Raw genomic sequence first — 12,250 nt, 5'->3', positions numbered from 1 at the left:
TGCAGCCCTCCCACCTGAGGGAGAAAAGCAGTGTTTGTGAAACACAATACCTAAAATCCAAAGCTAACATCTGCTCCCCGAGCCACAGCAGACAGAGCTGAACCAGGAAGGTGCTGACAGCCCGGCCCCTACCGCAGGGCTGTACGAGCTCACGTGTTCCCCCGGCACCTCCGCCGCAGCCCTGGGACAAGCTGGTCGGGAAAGCAAGGTCACAGCACAGGCCAGCATGAGGAGATGTTGGGAAGCAAATGGGCTCAGAGGGAGCAAAGGGGGTGGTGGCAACCAGGGGGAAACACGAAGAGTCCCTGCAAGATTGTGCTAGGGAAAGGTTTGGGCTTGAAAAATTACATTAGACTACAGCAGCAGAGGATGAAGACCGGGCAGCTCTGGGAAAGCATCGGCTCCGCCAACTGCCGTCATGGACCAAAGTCACCAACAGCACCCGGCACAGCAGCAAGACATGGAGCTGAGCAGGGATTACCACAGCTCAGATAATCCTCATCCTAACAAAATAATGCCTGCCTGCACCCCTCTGCGAGCCCCCCAGGCCAGCACAACGTCCAGCAGGCACCAAGAGCATTTGGGCATTTCTCAGCCAAACCCCTTTGCTGACGAGCTCTGCAGGACTCCCAGCAATTACCCCAATTTGCCAGCTCAGAGGGCTCCCCGAGTGCAGGAAGACAAAGCCAGGGATCAGACACCACGTGCTCCACGGGCAGCCGACACTCGACACAGGCCATTCGCTGCGTGTGCGTGTACCACGGTTTGTCATTTCCTCAGAATTTTTCTTCCAAGCCAGTAACGATCCCGCCTGGCTGGCTTTGGCCTGCTTGACACTTGGCACCAAGATCTTTGATCCCACAGGCTTCCTGTGTTTCTAATGGAGCTTGAAATTAATACTTCTTTCCCTCCACTCCTTTGTCTGCTCACTGCACTGGCGAGCACTGCTCTGGGCCAGCTCACTGAGTGTGGCAGGAGCCGGGCACTCATTCACGGTGGGAAAGGAATGAATAGCGGTCATTGCCACTTAACATGCTTGTTGCAAAATAAGAGGAACCCTTTGGAATAGTTCCTCTTTTGGAAAACAAAGCGACAGGGCAACAAGGTCCTATTGCACCAGCTCCCCACGCTTCCAGCCTCCTGCCATCACTTAAGGCACCGCAGGCAAGCGAGCAGACTGCTGCCAGCCTCATTAAATGCCCCCCGACTGCAGCAGAGAGCAGGGAGACTGGCTCCGAGGGGCTGCTGAAAGGGCGCAGGTACTTCCTGGACTAGTAAGATCAGAAAAAAAAAAAAAAAGTGATGTTAAACAGCAAGAATGCAGAGTACAAACAAGCGTCAGAGCAGCTCCTCTCAGTGACACGCAAGCTGAATGGGTTGAAATTACACTTGATGTAAAAGCAGAAACATCACAACAACCGGTAGATACCGAAAATTAAAGAAACACTAATATCTACAAGGAATAAAAAGCTTGAAAGATAAAACTCTGAGTGGTGTTTCTGTCTCACTCAACTCAGCAGGTACTCACTCAACTCAGTGTACTACAACACCAAGGAAATCAGGTGAATCTCATAAAACTCAAATGTGAGCAGGAAAATGTAGATAAAATATATCATGCAACTGAGGAGGCCCACAGCTGCTGCTGCTCCTTGGCTCGGGCTTCACACAGACAGCTCCTGCTTGTTCCACCCCTGTTATACACACATACAAGCTGCAGAGTAGCTGCAGCAAGAACAAACCCCCTGGAGGAACTGTGTGCTGCAGAAAATGCTTAAAAACACAGCTATGCAGATGCTTGTTTAAACCTGAGGGATCGCTCCTTGAAATATGACCCCTGGTGTTTACTTGTAGGCTGAAGTATAATGGCTTTTTTGTCTGCCTTTTTTTTTTTCTTTGTGTGTGTTTCTTTTTACACCAGACACGCTAGACCCAAAAATTCAGCAAAATCCTTCCCCATTTCCCACTCCTGACTTTTTGACCTGGGCAGCAGAGCCAGACCCGCCGGTGACAATTGGTGTCACTGCGCTGCCACTGCAGAGCACAGGACAAGAGATGCCACTGTCCCAAAGTGAAAAATAAGAAAACCTGTGCAAGAAGTGACCTGCTTTGCTTCAGCAAGTAACAGGTAACCAGCATAACCAGGTCACTGAGTTAAAAAGAAGAGGATGGGGAAGTTAAACATGCAAAGCAGCTGGTGAACACAGCACTGCCCTCAGTGTGCAACGAAGACGGCCAGGGGCAGGACAGGAATTCCCTTCAGTGCTGCTGCAGCGTGTGCTCAGGGGGCCCAGAGGCAGCACGTTTTAACAATCCTGCTTGGTACCAGGTTCAACAAGCCCTTGAAATTACAGTGTTTAATAAATTTTGCAGATGCACATTCGTGAAGACATCTATAAGTGCATGAACGCAGTTATGCCAGCCCTGTTGATATTGCACAGGACGGTGTCTTTTTCAGACACTCACAACTGACTTAATAAGCTGCTTTTCCTGAGGATGTTCTGGTTTTCTCCAGCTGTTTCTTAGTAATCGTGTACCTGGAGCCCAGTGGCACAGAGCACTGTGCCATGCACCCCAGCTGCTGCTCCCCATGGGCTTTGCCGTGACCCACCTGAGCAATGTCTGTGAACACGGTGTCCGAGACGCTCTCGCACAGCGTGGCCACCAGCTGCAGGACCAGAAGCTTCCTCCTCTGCCTGGCATGGTGCTGCTCCAGCTCCAGGAGACTCCCTCCAGCTGCGGCACTGGGGCTCACCTCTGCCTCGTCTTCTGCAGCCACGTGTGTCAGCGCCTGCCGGAAAGGAAGCACAGGGAGGCACCAGTTGGGCACAGCAAACCAGTTCCAGGGTCAGCACAGCCACCATGCTATTAATGCTGCAGGAGCCACCTCCTTCCCCACGGGCCGACAGTCCTGTGTGCAGCACATCCACACCGCCCGCACCTCCCCTCCGCCTGCCCAGCACGCAGCGGAGTGCTCCACCGTGCCGTGCCCGCTGCTCCCGGTAACACAACTGCTGCCCTGTTCCCTTTGCCAGCTGCCACACAGCCAAGGAAACCATCCCCATGGTGTGCCCCAGAGACCTCACCTTCAGGCAGCGGATGAAGAAGTCTCCAGCCAGGCCACTCTTCTGGCAGTGAGACAGCAGCTCCACTAAGCTCTCCAGGTAGCACTGCTCCAAGGAAACCTTCTGGTAAAGGGCCTCGTCTTCATCACTGAAATAAGTCACCGTGTCACCACCACAAACACACCCAGAGCCTCTCCGGGGCTGGCTCTGAACAGCCCTGCAGCAAGGTGAAATCCTGCCACTGCCTCCTGCTAAAAACCCTCGTCCCCAGCACTGCCCCGGGCCCCTGGCTCCCGGCCTGGCAGCACCCAGCAGCTCCTGCTGCCCCCCCCCACAAGGGGAAATATTCAGCATGCACTGTGCAGCGTCTTGGTGCAGGAAAAGAGGAACACGGCAGTCTGCAGGAACTAGGGGCACTTCTGAAGGGTTTTCTAGTTCAAGATGTGGTTTGCTTGGACACTGCAATTAAGATTTCAGTTCTCGTGAAAGCCAGCAACAGTGCAAGCTGAGTCTGTCATGTCACCAGTCACAGGAGGTGGAGAGAACAAGTCCTGCAGACACCACACCAAGGGGCACCCAGAGGGTCCCATCACCCTTGGCACCCTCTCCCCAGGCAGACCCCAGGGTTTCAGGGCTCTGCAGGGGTGCGGGCTCCCGGCTCCCAGCACCAGCCTGCACAGCACAGCCAGAACGTGGGAGCCTGGAGGCAGCTGAGCCAAGCTATTGCTCAGTTAATTTGGTCTACATGATCAAGCACTCAGCTTATTAATTAACCTGCATTCATTTAAGAAATAACTAACAGAAACCATCAGCACAAAACACACGTTCAGTCCACCCAACCTATCCTAGCACTAGCTAATTCATGCAGCAGTCATAACCATAAAAGCAGGGCAGACAGAGGCAGAGGCATGGCCATTAAGGAATAATTTTAAATTACATTCAGATTAACCAGTGCAAACCCCAGGGCAGACCTTCTTCTAATTCAGGTCAGGAATAGATTGAAATGAAACCAGAATGAGGGTATTTGTACAGGGTTTTGTTACACTGGGAAGGAAATGGGTGCCCGCAGCTCCCGACGCACCCATGCAGAGAACGCTGCTGGGCAGGAGCCGAGCTCTCTGCCTGCTGGACGGTGCTGGCCTGCGCTTGTAACGTGCCAAATAACGTAGCTGCCTCTCTTTAAACCAAATGCCTTGCTGCTGAACAGCGCTAGGTTGCACGGCTGGAGTCTAATGGCTGTAGTTTATTTCCCACAGGGCCACGCACTGCCTCTACTTGCAGAGGCCATCTGCAAGAGCAGGAGGGGGGTTCAGTGCCTGGCTCAGGTACTTTGGCACCGCCAAGTCCTTGCTGCAACGGTGCCACCTGTGCCTGAGGGATTCCACCCGCTCCATGCAGTCACAGTCGGCCAAGAGACAGACCCTGGCTGGAGGTGGAAGCTGCACTCAGGGAGCACTGGGACTGGCGGTGCGTGTCCTGTCCCCAGACACCCCAGAGGCCAGTCCTGGGACTCGGGAAGACACGCAGGGCATGCACGCTAATGCTCACAGCGTGCTGGTTTTCAGGGCTGAAAGCCATTGCTCTGCACTACAGATGGGGAGCCCAGAGGCAGCGTGGAGGCACCGCTGTCCCAGCTCAGTGCACGCAACTCAGCCACCCAGCCGCCTGGGGGACAAGACAGGCAGGGACAGCATCTCCAGCTAACCACGAAGGGCCCCAGGCACCGGGTGATGTCTGGGGGCCGACCCCGCGCCCGCAGTGCTCCAGCAGCTCTCACCTGATGGGCTCCTCCACTGCAACCACGGCGCCTCCCTCGCTGCCCACGCGGAAGCAGCACCGCGGGTGGAGGCGGCGCACGCTGCCCTCCAGCCCCGCACAGCCCTCCAGCACGGACAGCGACGTCTCCCTCTCTGACTTCTCCAGGAACCACAGCAGGACCTCCTCGCACGGGGAGCTGGCAGGAGAGGGAGGGAGAGACATCAACAGTGACCTTGCTCTGCCCGCTGGAGCCCTCTGCGCAGTGCCGCAGTGTGACAGCACAGCCCAGGGAGAGGGGAAAGGCACGGACGCTCTGCAGTGACCACGGACACGCCGTGGGATGCTCTGGGCTGAGACCTCCAGCTAGCTGAAGGCATTTGTGTCAGGTCAGAAGGAGCTGAGCAGAACAGCCTGTCCTTCTAGCGTCCACAGATGGAAGGAGCTGGGTCCTTCAAGATTGCAGCCCAGCGAGGAAGGGCGCGCTCTGCGTGAACAGCGTGTTTGTGCAAGGACAGCCACTTGCACGCAGCCACAGTACGCACTGCCTGACGCTTCGTGCCGATCTGACAAAGCACAGAGCTGCCAGCCGTGCCAAGAAAGATGAAGGAGACGGGGAGCACTGTAAGGTGGCATGGAAAGCCCTGCCAAGGAACAATGCAGGTTAATGAGATCGAGCAGCGGTGCTGTGCCAGGGGTCTGTGAACCTGAACACTTCCAGGCAGCTGTGGTTTTTGTTACCCCTGCCAAATTCCTGTGTCAGGAGAGAAGCTAGCAGTGACTGTGCTCACTCAGCAGCAGTGTTAACTTGGCGTGTTCTAAGAACGTGCCTCAGCGCTCGCTACTCCTTGAAGTGATTCACCAAGTCGTTAATAATAGCACAGACCTTTTAGGGGAAACCTCCAGTACCCACGTGCCAGTAACACCCAGGCGTTAGTATAAACCCACCAGGAGCCTATGTACTAGGCTGGCCCAAACTCAGGGCAGCCCAGGGAAAGCCCGGGAGGAGAATGGGCAGAGGACAGTCACACCTGGTCACCACGGTCGCTGCCACCACGACTGATGCACATAATGCTCACCATCGTGTCAGTCGTGGGGAACTGGGCACAGTGCAAGAAACGGCTGCTGGGAGGCAGGTCGTGCACACACCAGAAAAATGATCCCGGATAGGAAAAAGATGATCTTTTACTTCAAAGAGTCAGAGCTCCAGCTGCTGCTTTTTACCATTTCTAATCCTCCTGACTCAAACCAAGGCGAGAACTGCTTCCGTGTGCACAGGTCAGGCAGTGAGGTCACGTACCTGGCCTATGCCTGTGGTTACTGCCTACTTTTTAATGAGCTCTTCAGGGTAAGAAAATTGGTCTTGACTTCTCTACGTGTCTGTGTAGAGCTTTGGAGCCAGGCAGCACAGAGAAACAAAACCCCAGAAGAAGCTGTGCACAGTCCTTCCTTACCGTAAGTATGACACATTCTGCTTGGCGAAGGAATAGAGGCAGAAAACCACTCCCAGGACTGACTGCAGGGATCCCAGCAGCAGGCTGGAGCTGTCATTTCCAACCACGTACACCTACAGAGAGAGAAGGGCACACGGAGAAGTCAAACACCTGCATGGAGCAGAGGGAAGGCCGAGGGAGGACAGAAGGTACGTGCACGCAGGACAGCTGCCACCAGAGAGGATGGCAGAGCATTTAACAGCCTCTGCTCCTTTCAGCCTGGAGCCTGATCTCCCCGATTATGCCACGTTCTGTATTAAAAGCAGCCTTCAGCACCACCTTTCTCCAAGTATTTGCTTAACCACAGCAGGGCTCCAAGCTACAGGAACACTGCAGCTAGCTACTTGGGAAGTCTGCTGCTTAGGGGTAAGGTCTGAAGATACAGAGAGATGCATTAGGCGTCTCTGAATTAGCAAATCTTTATGGAAATTGCATTCAAAGCCAAATCTTAAATACGCAGATCAGTCCCTAGCAGGGCAGCAGGGCTGATGTGTGCTGAGCTGACCAGGCTTTGAGGAGGCTGCAGAACCATGCTCCTGTCCTCCGCCTCAAGCAGCACCTTCCCAAAGCACTGGCAATACCCTCCTCAGCGCCAGCACCCTCTACCCACTCAAGCTGCTGTTACCAGGGCACTGTAATCAAGCCCTGCCACTGCCCACGGAGCACAGAAGTACTCACAGAAGTCTTATGACATCGGGCTTCCTTTTGAATCCTTTTAAAGAAATTGCCCAAATCTAAAAGCCAGGTAAGACACTTACAGTGAAATCCATAATGGGAAAGTTTGGTTTAGAAAACTGATAAATATGAAGCTTTGTCTGGCTGGACCCAGGGTTTTTTTGTTCAGGTCCTTTTTTTCTTTTTTTTCCAGAGTCTATCTCCCTCCATAGCTTTTAGCTTAAAGAAAAGGCGAAAAAACAGACAAGTTCTCCAAGGGACTTCTAGCTGTGTAGGCTGGTGAACGACCTGCCCAGAAGATGCTGTCCCTTCAAACTGGGATGCTCCCCACACCTCCGATCTGCGCACGTGGCAAGCAAGTCCCTGCTCCAAGGGCTACAAGTGCCCTCGGGACAGAGCAAAGGAGCTTTTGCCTGCCAGAGGCAGGGTGACAGCCAGGTACGAGCCCTAGGAAGCAGATCTTGATAGTGTCTTGGCCTGCTGTGTTGATGCAAACCGATGTTTTGCTTGCTCTAATCCCCGTGGAGCCGTTCTTCCTAACCAGAACCTTTTGTACACAAAGCCTCCCTGATGAAGCCCCAAGGATGGTTTCCCACTCAGCATCAAATGACACTTGCTAGGCAAGAAAACCCCACAAATGGCAGGCTGGAGTCTCCGTCGCTAATCTGGCTGCTGTCAGGCCTGGAGCGCCGTGCCATTAGGGAGGGATCCGCCCCAAACTCCAGCAGCATTCTCATTGTGAACAGCAGCCACAGAGCAGCCCTCCAGACTGGTCTCTGCCTGCCAGCTAGTTGCAACAGATCATTAGTACGCAAAATACTACAACAATCACAGCATTTAAGAGCTTAGGCTGCCTAGGGGCATGCCAGGAAGCCAGTCACCAGCTTCTTGAAGTTGAATTCCTGGGCTTGAGATGTCCTTCTTGGCTGGGACGCAACAGACAGCTCAGTTGCTATCAGGCAGGAGTGAAGCCTGCGGCGTGGTACTGGTGATACTGGTGGGAACAGTGGAAAAACGAGGCATGAGGAAAGGTTTCAGACGAGGGGCCCCACACAACAACCCTGTGCCCTCACAGGGAGCACAAGCACGGACCCCACCTCTCTCTCCAGTGCCAGAGCCAAGACCTGCACTGCTAAGCACCCCGCTGCAAAGGAGTCCTTCTACAAGAACAGGGGCATTTTCCAGTGGGGAACAGACTGACCCCACAGAGGTGGAAAGGCTCCCTACCAACATCACTAGGACAAAAATCCTTGCTGGAAGGATCTCCAGACTCTAAACCTGCACTGTCCTGCCCACAGGACGTGTCCTCTAACACAGAAGGTGGGTTACTCATACAGCCAGGCTGCAGCCTTTCTCCAAGCAGAACTGGGTTTCTGTCCATTTTGCCGAGCCCTCTCCATGCCCCAGAACCCGACAGGGGTCTGAATGCCAGGCAGGAAAGGTGCCGAGCTCCTGCAGCCCCTCCTGCCTCACAGTGCTGAGGTCCGACCAGCGCCTCCAGGCTGTGTCCTGTCCCGTGAGCAGCTCCTGGGGGCAGATCAGCAACTGCCGGACACCCAGCACCAGCTGCTGAGGGATTACCCACCCACAGGTTTTAAAATTAACATCACGCACACGGAAAACCACGTCTCACAAGGTTAAGCTCAGAAAGGCCCCTGAAAAACAGGCTACTCGTTTTTCGTTACTTGACTTCATCGTTTTAGCTCGTCCAAGGGGACTGGATGCACCGTAATTCCTCCAGCCACGTACTGCAGGAGCCGTATGAAAGCTCCCAGCTCCAGCTGCTTCCCTTCAGACTCAGGCTCAGGCTGCCCTCTGCAGACCTCGGGAGGCACGAAGGTACTTCTGAGCAGCAGCAGAGGGCAGCAGGCTCTCCCTCCCACAGGTAACGTTAGCCGTACGATCCATGTTTCACAGCAAGGAAACTGAGGCACAGAGGCACCAAGAGGGTGAACCTGCGACAGCCTGGGAGGAGAACTCGGGCATCCTCTGCAGACTCAGCACTTACAGAACCCCCCGTGGTTGTTGCTTCCCCCTGACCAGCTGCACGCCTCTGACGGAGGCTTACAGGAGAGAAATGCCATTTTCGACAGGGACCGACCACCCAAAGCGATGTGTGCCACGCCACCAGCACCTCCTGTGTGCCACCTCTGCCTTTTCTAATGTTACCTGATCTACAACCACAGCCCGGGTCCTGATCCTGCAGGAAGCAGTGAAAGCTAGCAATGCTCAGAAATTCTTGCTGCAGCTCAAGGAGGAAGAGAATGTGACAGCACCATGGGGAATCCTGGCCTCCAGCCCACTGTTCCGACTCTCTCCTTACCTTCATCGACACACCAGCAAGGCATGGGGAAAAACAACCAGCAAGAGCTCACTGCCTCTGTAGAACATTTTCAGGTGAGAATGCTTGAAAGGGTTAAGGCAGTGCCTCTGGTATCCATGAAGGAGCTGCACTCCCTCCTGTGCAGTACTTCATTCAAGGTCACTCAGTGCAATTCTAGGCCTTGCTTCAGCACCGTGATTGCCTGAGACACCGCTTTTATTGTGGTGTAAAACACACACATGGAACTGCTGAGGAAGTCTCAAACCAGCTCTTTCCCCGAGCAGTGTTCTCACCTCCTCACACACCACAACAGACACTCTACCTTGAACACATCTTCCACGCAGCTGCTGAGCTCTGCCTCCGTCACCAGCACTGTCCCTGCTGACAAATCCTCCACTGCTATCTCTGAAAACAAAGAGGAGAAATATCAGCACCTCCACACACCAAGGAGGCTTCAGCAAAATGGCAACCCTTCATGCCCAGCACCAAAAAGCCCACGGAGAGTCCTCTGGCTTTCCCTACACAAGGGCAGCATGGGAACCACTGAGCCCTTGTTAGCTGTGGGAAATATCACTGAAGTGGTGTAACCTCTGCAAGGCTACAAGCAAATCAAAGCAGACCACAAGTTTCTGAGGGATTGTTCCCTGGGGAGCTGCTCGGTCAGTGTGGGGAACCGATGGCTCCCATCCGGGAGCCCAGCACAAGACTCAGACTGGGAGAGGTACCCGGAGGGGACGGCAGGAGCCCCACTGCTTGACTCTAACGCTAATTTCCCTTAATGCTAGTAAACATGGTGCACATCGCCACACAGACATATCCACAACCAGCAGCTTTGGGCTGGCACCCTCAGCAGCCAAGTCACCGACATGGGAAAATTCTGATGGAAAGACAAAGACCACTGGAAAGAGGAATCAGCCCCTTCCTCACCCCGGGGCTCGACACGGTGCCTCGCCAGCTGTTACCTGCTGCGTCCGAGCAGCGGAGAAGCGGTGCCAGCAGAGGCTGGAGCAGGTATTTCTCTGCCAGCTGAGGGTGCTCTTTCGCCATGGTGAGCAGTGTTGTGGTGGCCACTCTCTGGAACTGGCGTGCTGTCAGCTTGTCCTGGATGTGCAGTAAGCCCAGAATCTGGGAGGAAAAGTCCATGATATCGGAACAAAGCTTAGCAAATGACTCCTTGCAGCCAACAGCGGAGGAGCCTCTGTGGTGCTGCTTTACTGGACACTGGGCACAACACCCCACGCGGAGGAGCAGCTCTCCGTCTCATGCATGTGGTAAGGCAGGAGGTGTTTCTGGGCACTGTGAGCCTGCACCATGCCCACGGGTGAAGGCTGGAAGCCAGAGCCCCCCAGCACAAAGCTCCTTAAAGCGAGTGACCTCATGTGACCAGGGAGCATTGCTCAGCATTTCAGTAAAATACAGAAAATGAAAGAGCGTGGTGGAAGCACGTCCCACTGACAGAACCACAGGAAAACATCTCCACACTGGGGCAGCCTGCCTCAAGAGCAAGGCAACGTGCAAGTGGTATCGACAGCAGACACTTGCCAAGCTGGGAACCTGAGAGTGCTCCCACTTTTGCATTTGCAGGCAGAGCCAGCATGCCACGGGGAGGGCGGAGGGAAGCACCCACCTGAGGGCACACACGTCTGTAGTAGTCCTCGAGGGAAAGGCACTGCTGAGGGCAGGAAGCCAGGATCTTTGCAACCACATCACATTTTCTCCAGTCCACAGCTGCTGCTTCAGCATCAGTGCCACCTGCTCCACACACAGAAAGAGGAGATCAGCTCAGCCTGACAGAAAACAGCAGGGCCATTTTTGGCTGAACTCATTGTTTCTGGCAAAAAAAATAATGGATTTTTAGCTTTTATTAATCTCCTTAAACCAATGATCTTTCAGAAAACACCTGAGGGAAAGGGAAAAATATTATCCAAGGCCTTTGACACTGGAAAACAATGTCTATAAATAGGTGTGCAAGCCAGAAAGTGGAGGGAAGCTATGCTTGGATGGTGTCTTCAGGTTGCACTGGCCGGAAGAGACTTTGGCGCTGTGGGATTCAGCTTTTAAAGAGCAATGCTTAATGCTTAACCTAACTGGCAGGAAACAGAGCAGGGGACCTGGCTGCCAAGGCCCAGCATAAGACTGCTCCCACTCCACTGCAGCTGCCAACAGCCTAACACTGAGCACTGCTGCACCAAAACCCAACCAGCACAAGGGGCCGTAATACTAAAAGCTGGCTGGAGTTACCCCCTGCTCTCATCCCTAAAAATGGATGGCATACTCCAAGCTAAAGGCATTTGCAAAGGCATTCATGTTTCAAGAGTTCAGCAGCCTTGCCATACTCAGAAGCAAAACCTGCAGGAGTGTTACAGAAGTCGGTTTAGCTTAACAAAAGCGTTCCCCATTTCAGTGCTCTACTGGTGCTATCTTTTCTGGGCTTCCCACGGGATGAAACGTCTCAGACACATCATCACAGTCTCTTTTAATCTGCAACCCTGGAAACCACCAGCAGCGCCCAAGCACCCTACTCACCGCCGGTTCCCTCCATGATGCCCCGAACCACAGCCTGAACCCCGCTGGGTCTCATCAGCCTTTCTGAGAGCAGCTGACCACAAAGGCGCCGCAGCCATGCTGGAGCCCGTACAAGCGCCGGCTTTGTTTCTTCCCCAGGAGAGGGACGACTCTGAAAGGAAACAAAGGAGCAGGCTAAGTAGGGTATTCTCCCCAGTGCACGCTCCGGGCAAACCCTTGCTAACAGGCCTGCACCCTGCCCTGGAGGACTCGAGACCAGATAGGAGCAGAGGACACAGAAACGTTTTAAATCACTTCATCCAGTGGCACAAAGCAAATTAGGGTTTAATGAGAGACTAACCTTCCCGGGAACATCCTCTCATGCAGAGCTTCCCTCCTTTAATTAAAGTCTCCCAGGGTCAGGCAGCAGCTCTGAC

The 12,250-nt window shown here is 54.0% G+C and overlaps 1 protein-coding gene across 1 annotated transcript in view; it reads right to left on the bottom strand.

Moving 5' to 3' along the window:
- The window catches only part of TANGO6 (transport and golgi organization 6 homolog), a 31,465-nt gene that overhangs the window by 17,183 nt on the left and 2,032 nt on the right, over positions 1 to 12,250 (bottom strand). The window contains 8 exon segments of the mRNA XM_083851804.1: positions 2,609 to 2,788; positions 3,084 to 3,210; positions 4,840 to 5,016; positions 6,272 to 6,384; positions 9,631 to 9,713; positions 10,271 to 10,433; positions 10,936 to 11,060; positions 11,835 to 11,985. Of these exon segments, the coding sequence (XP_083707930.1) occupies positions 2,609 to 2,788; positions 3,084 to 3,210; positions 4,840 to 5,016; positions 6,272 to 6,384; positions 9,631 to 9,713; positions 10,271 to 10,433; positions 10,936 to 11,060; positions 11,835 to 11,985 (1,119 nt within the window).

The sequence above is a fragment of the Anser anser genome (genome assembly GCF_964211835.1).
Source record: "Anser anser genome assembly, chromosome: 11".
NCBI classification, from domain to species: domain Eukaryota; kingdom Metazoa; phylum Chordata; class Aves; order Anseriformes; family Anatidae; genus Anser; species Anser anser.
Note: the sequence above shows the minus strand (reverse complement) of the source record. Positions and strands in the feature narration are given on the sequence as shown.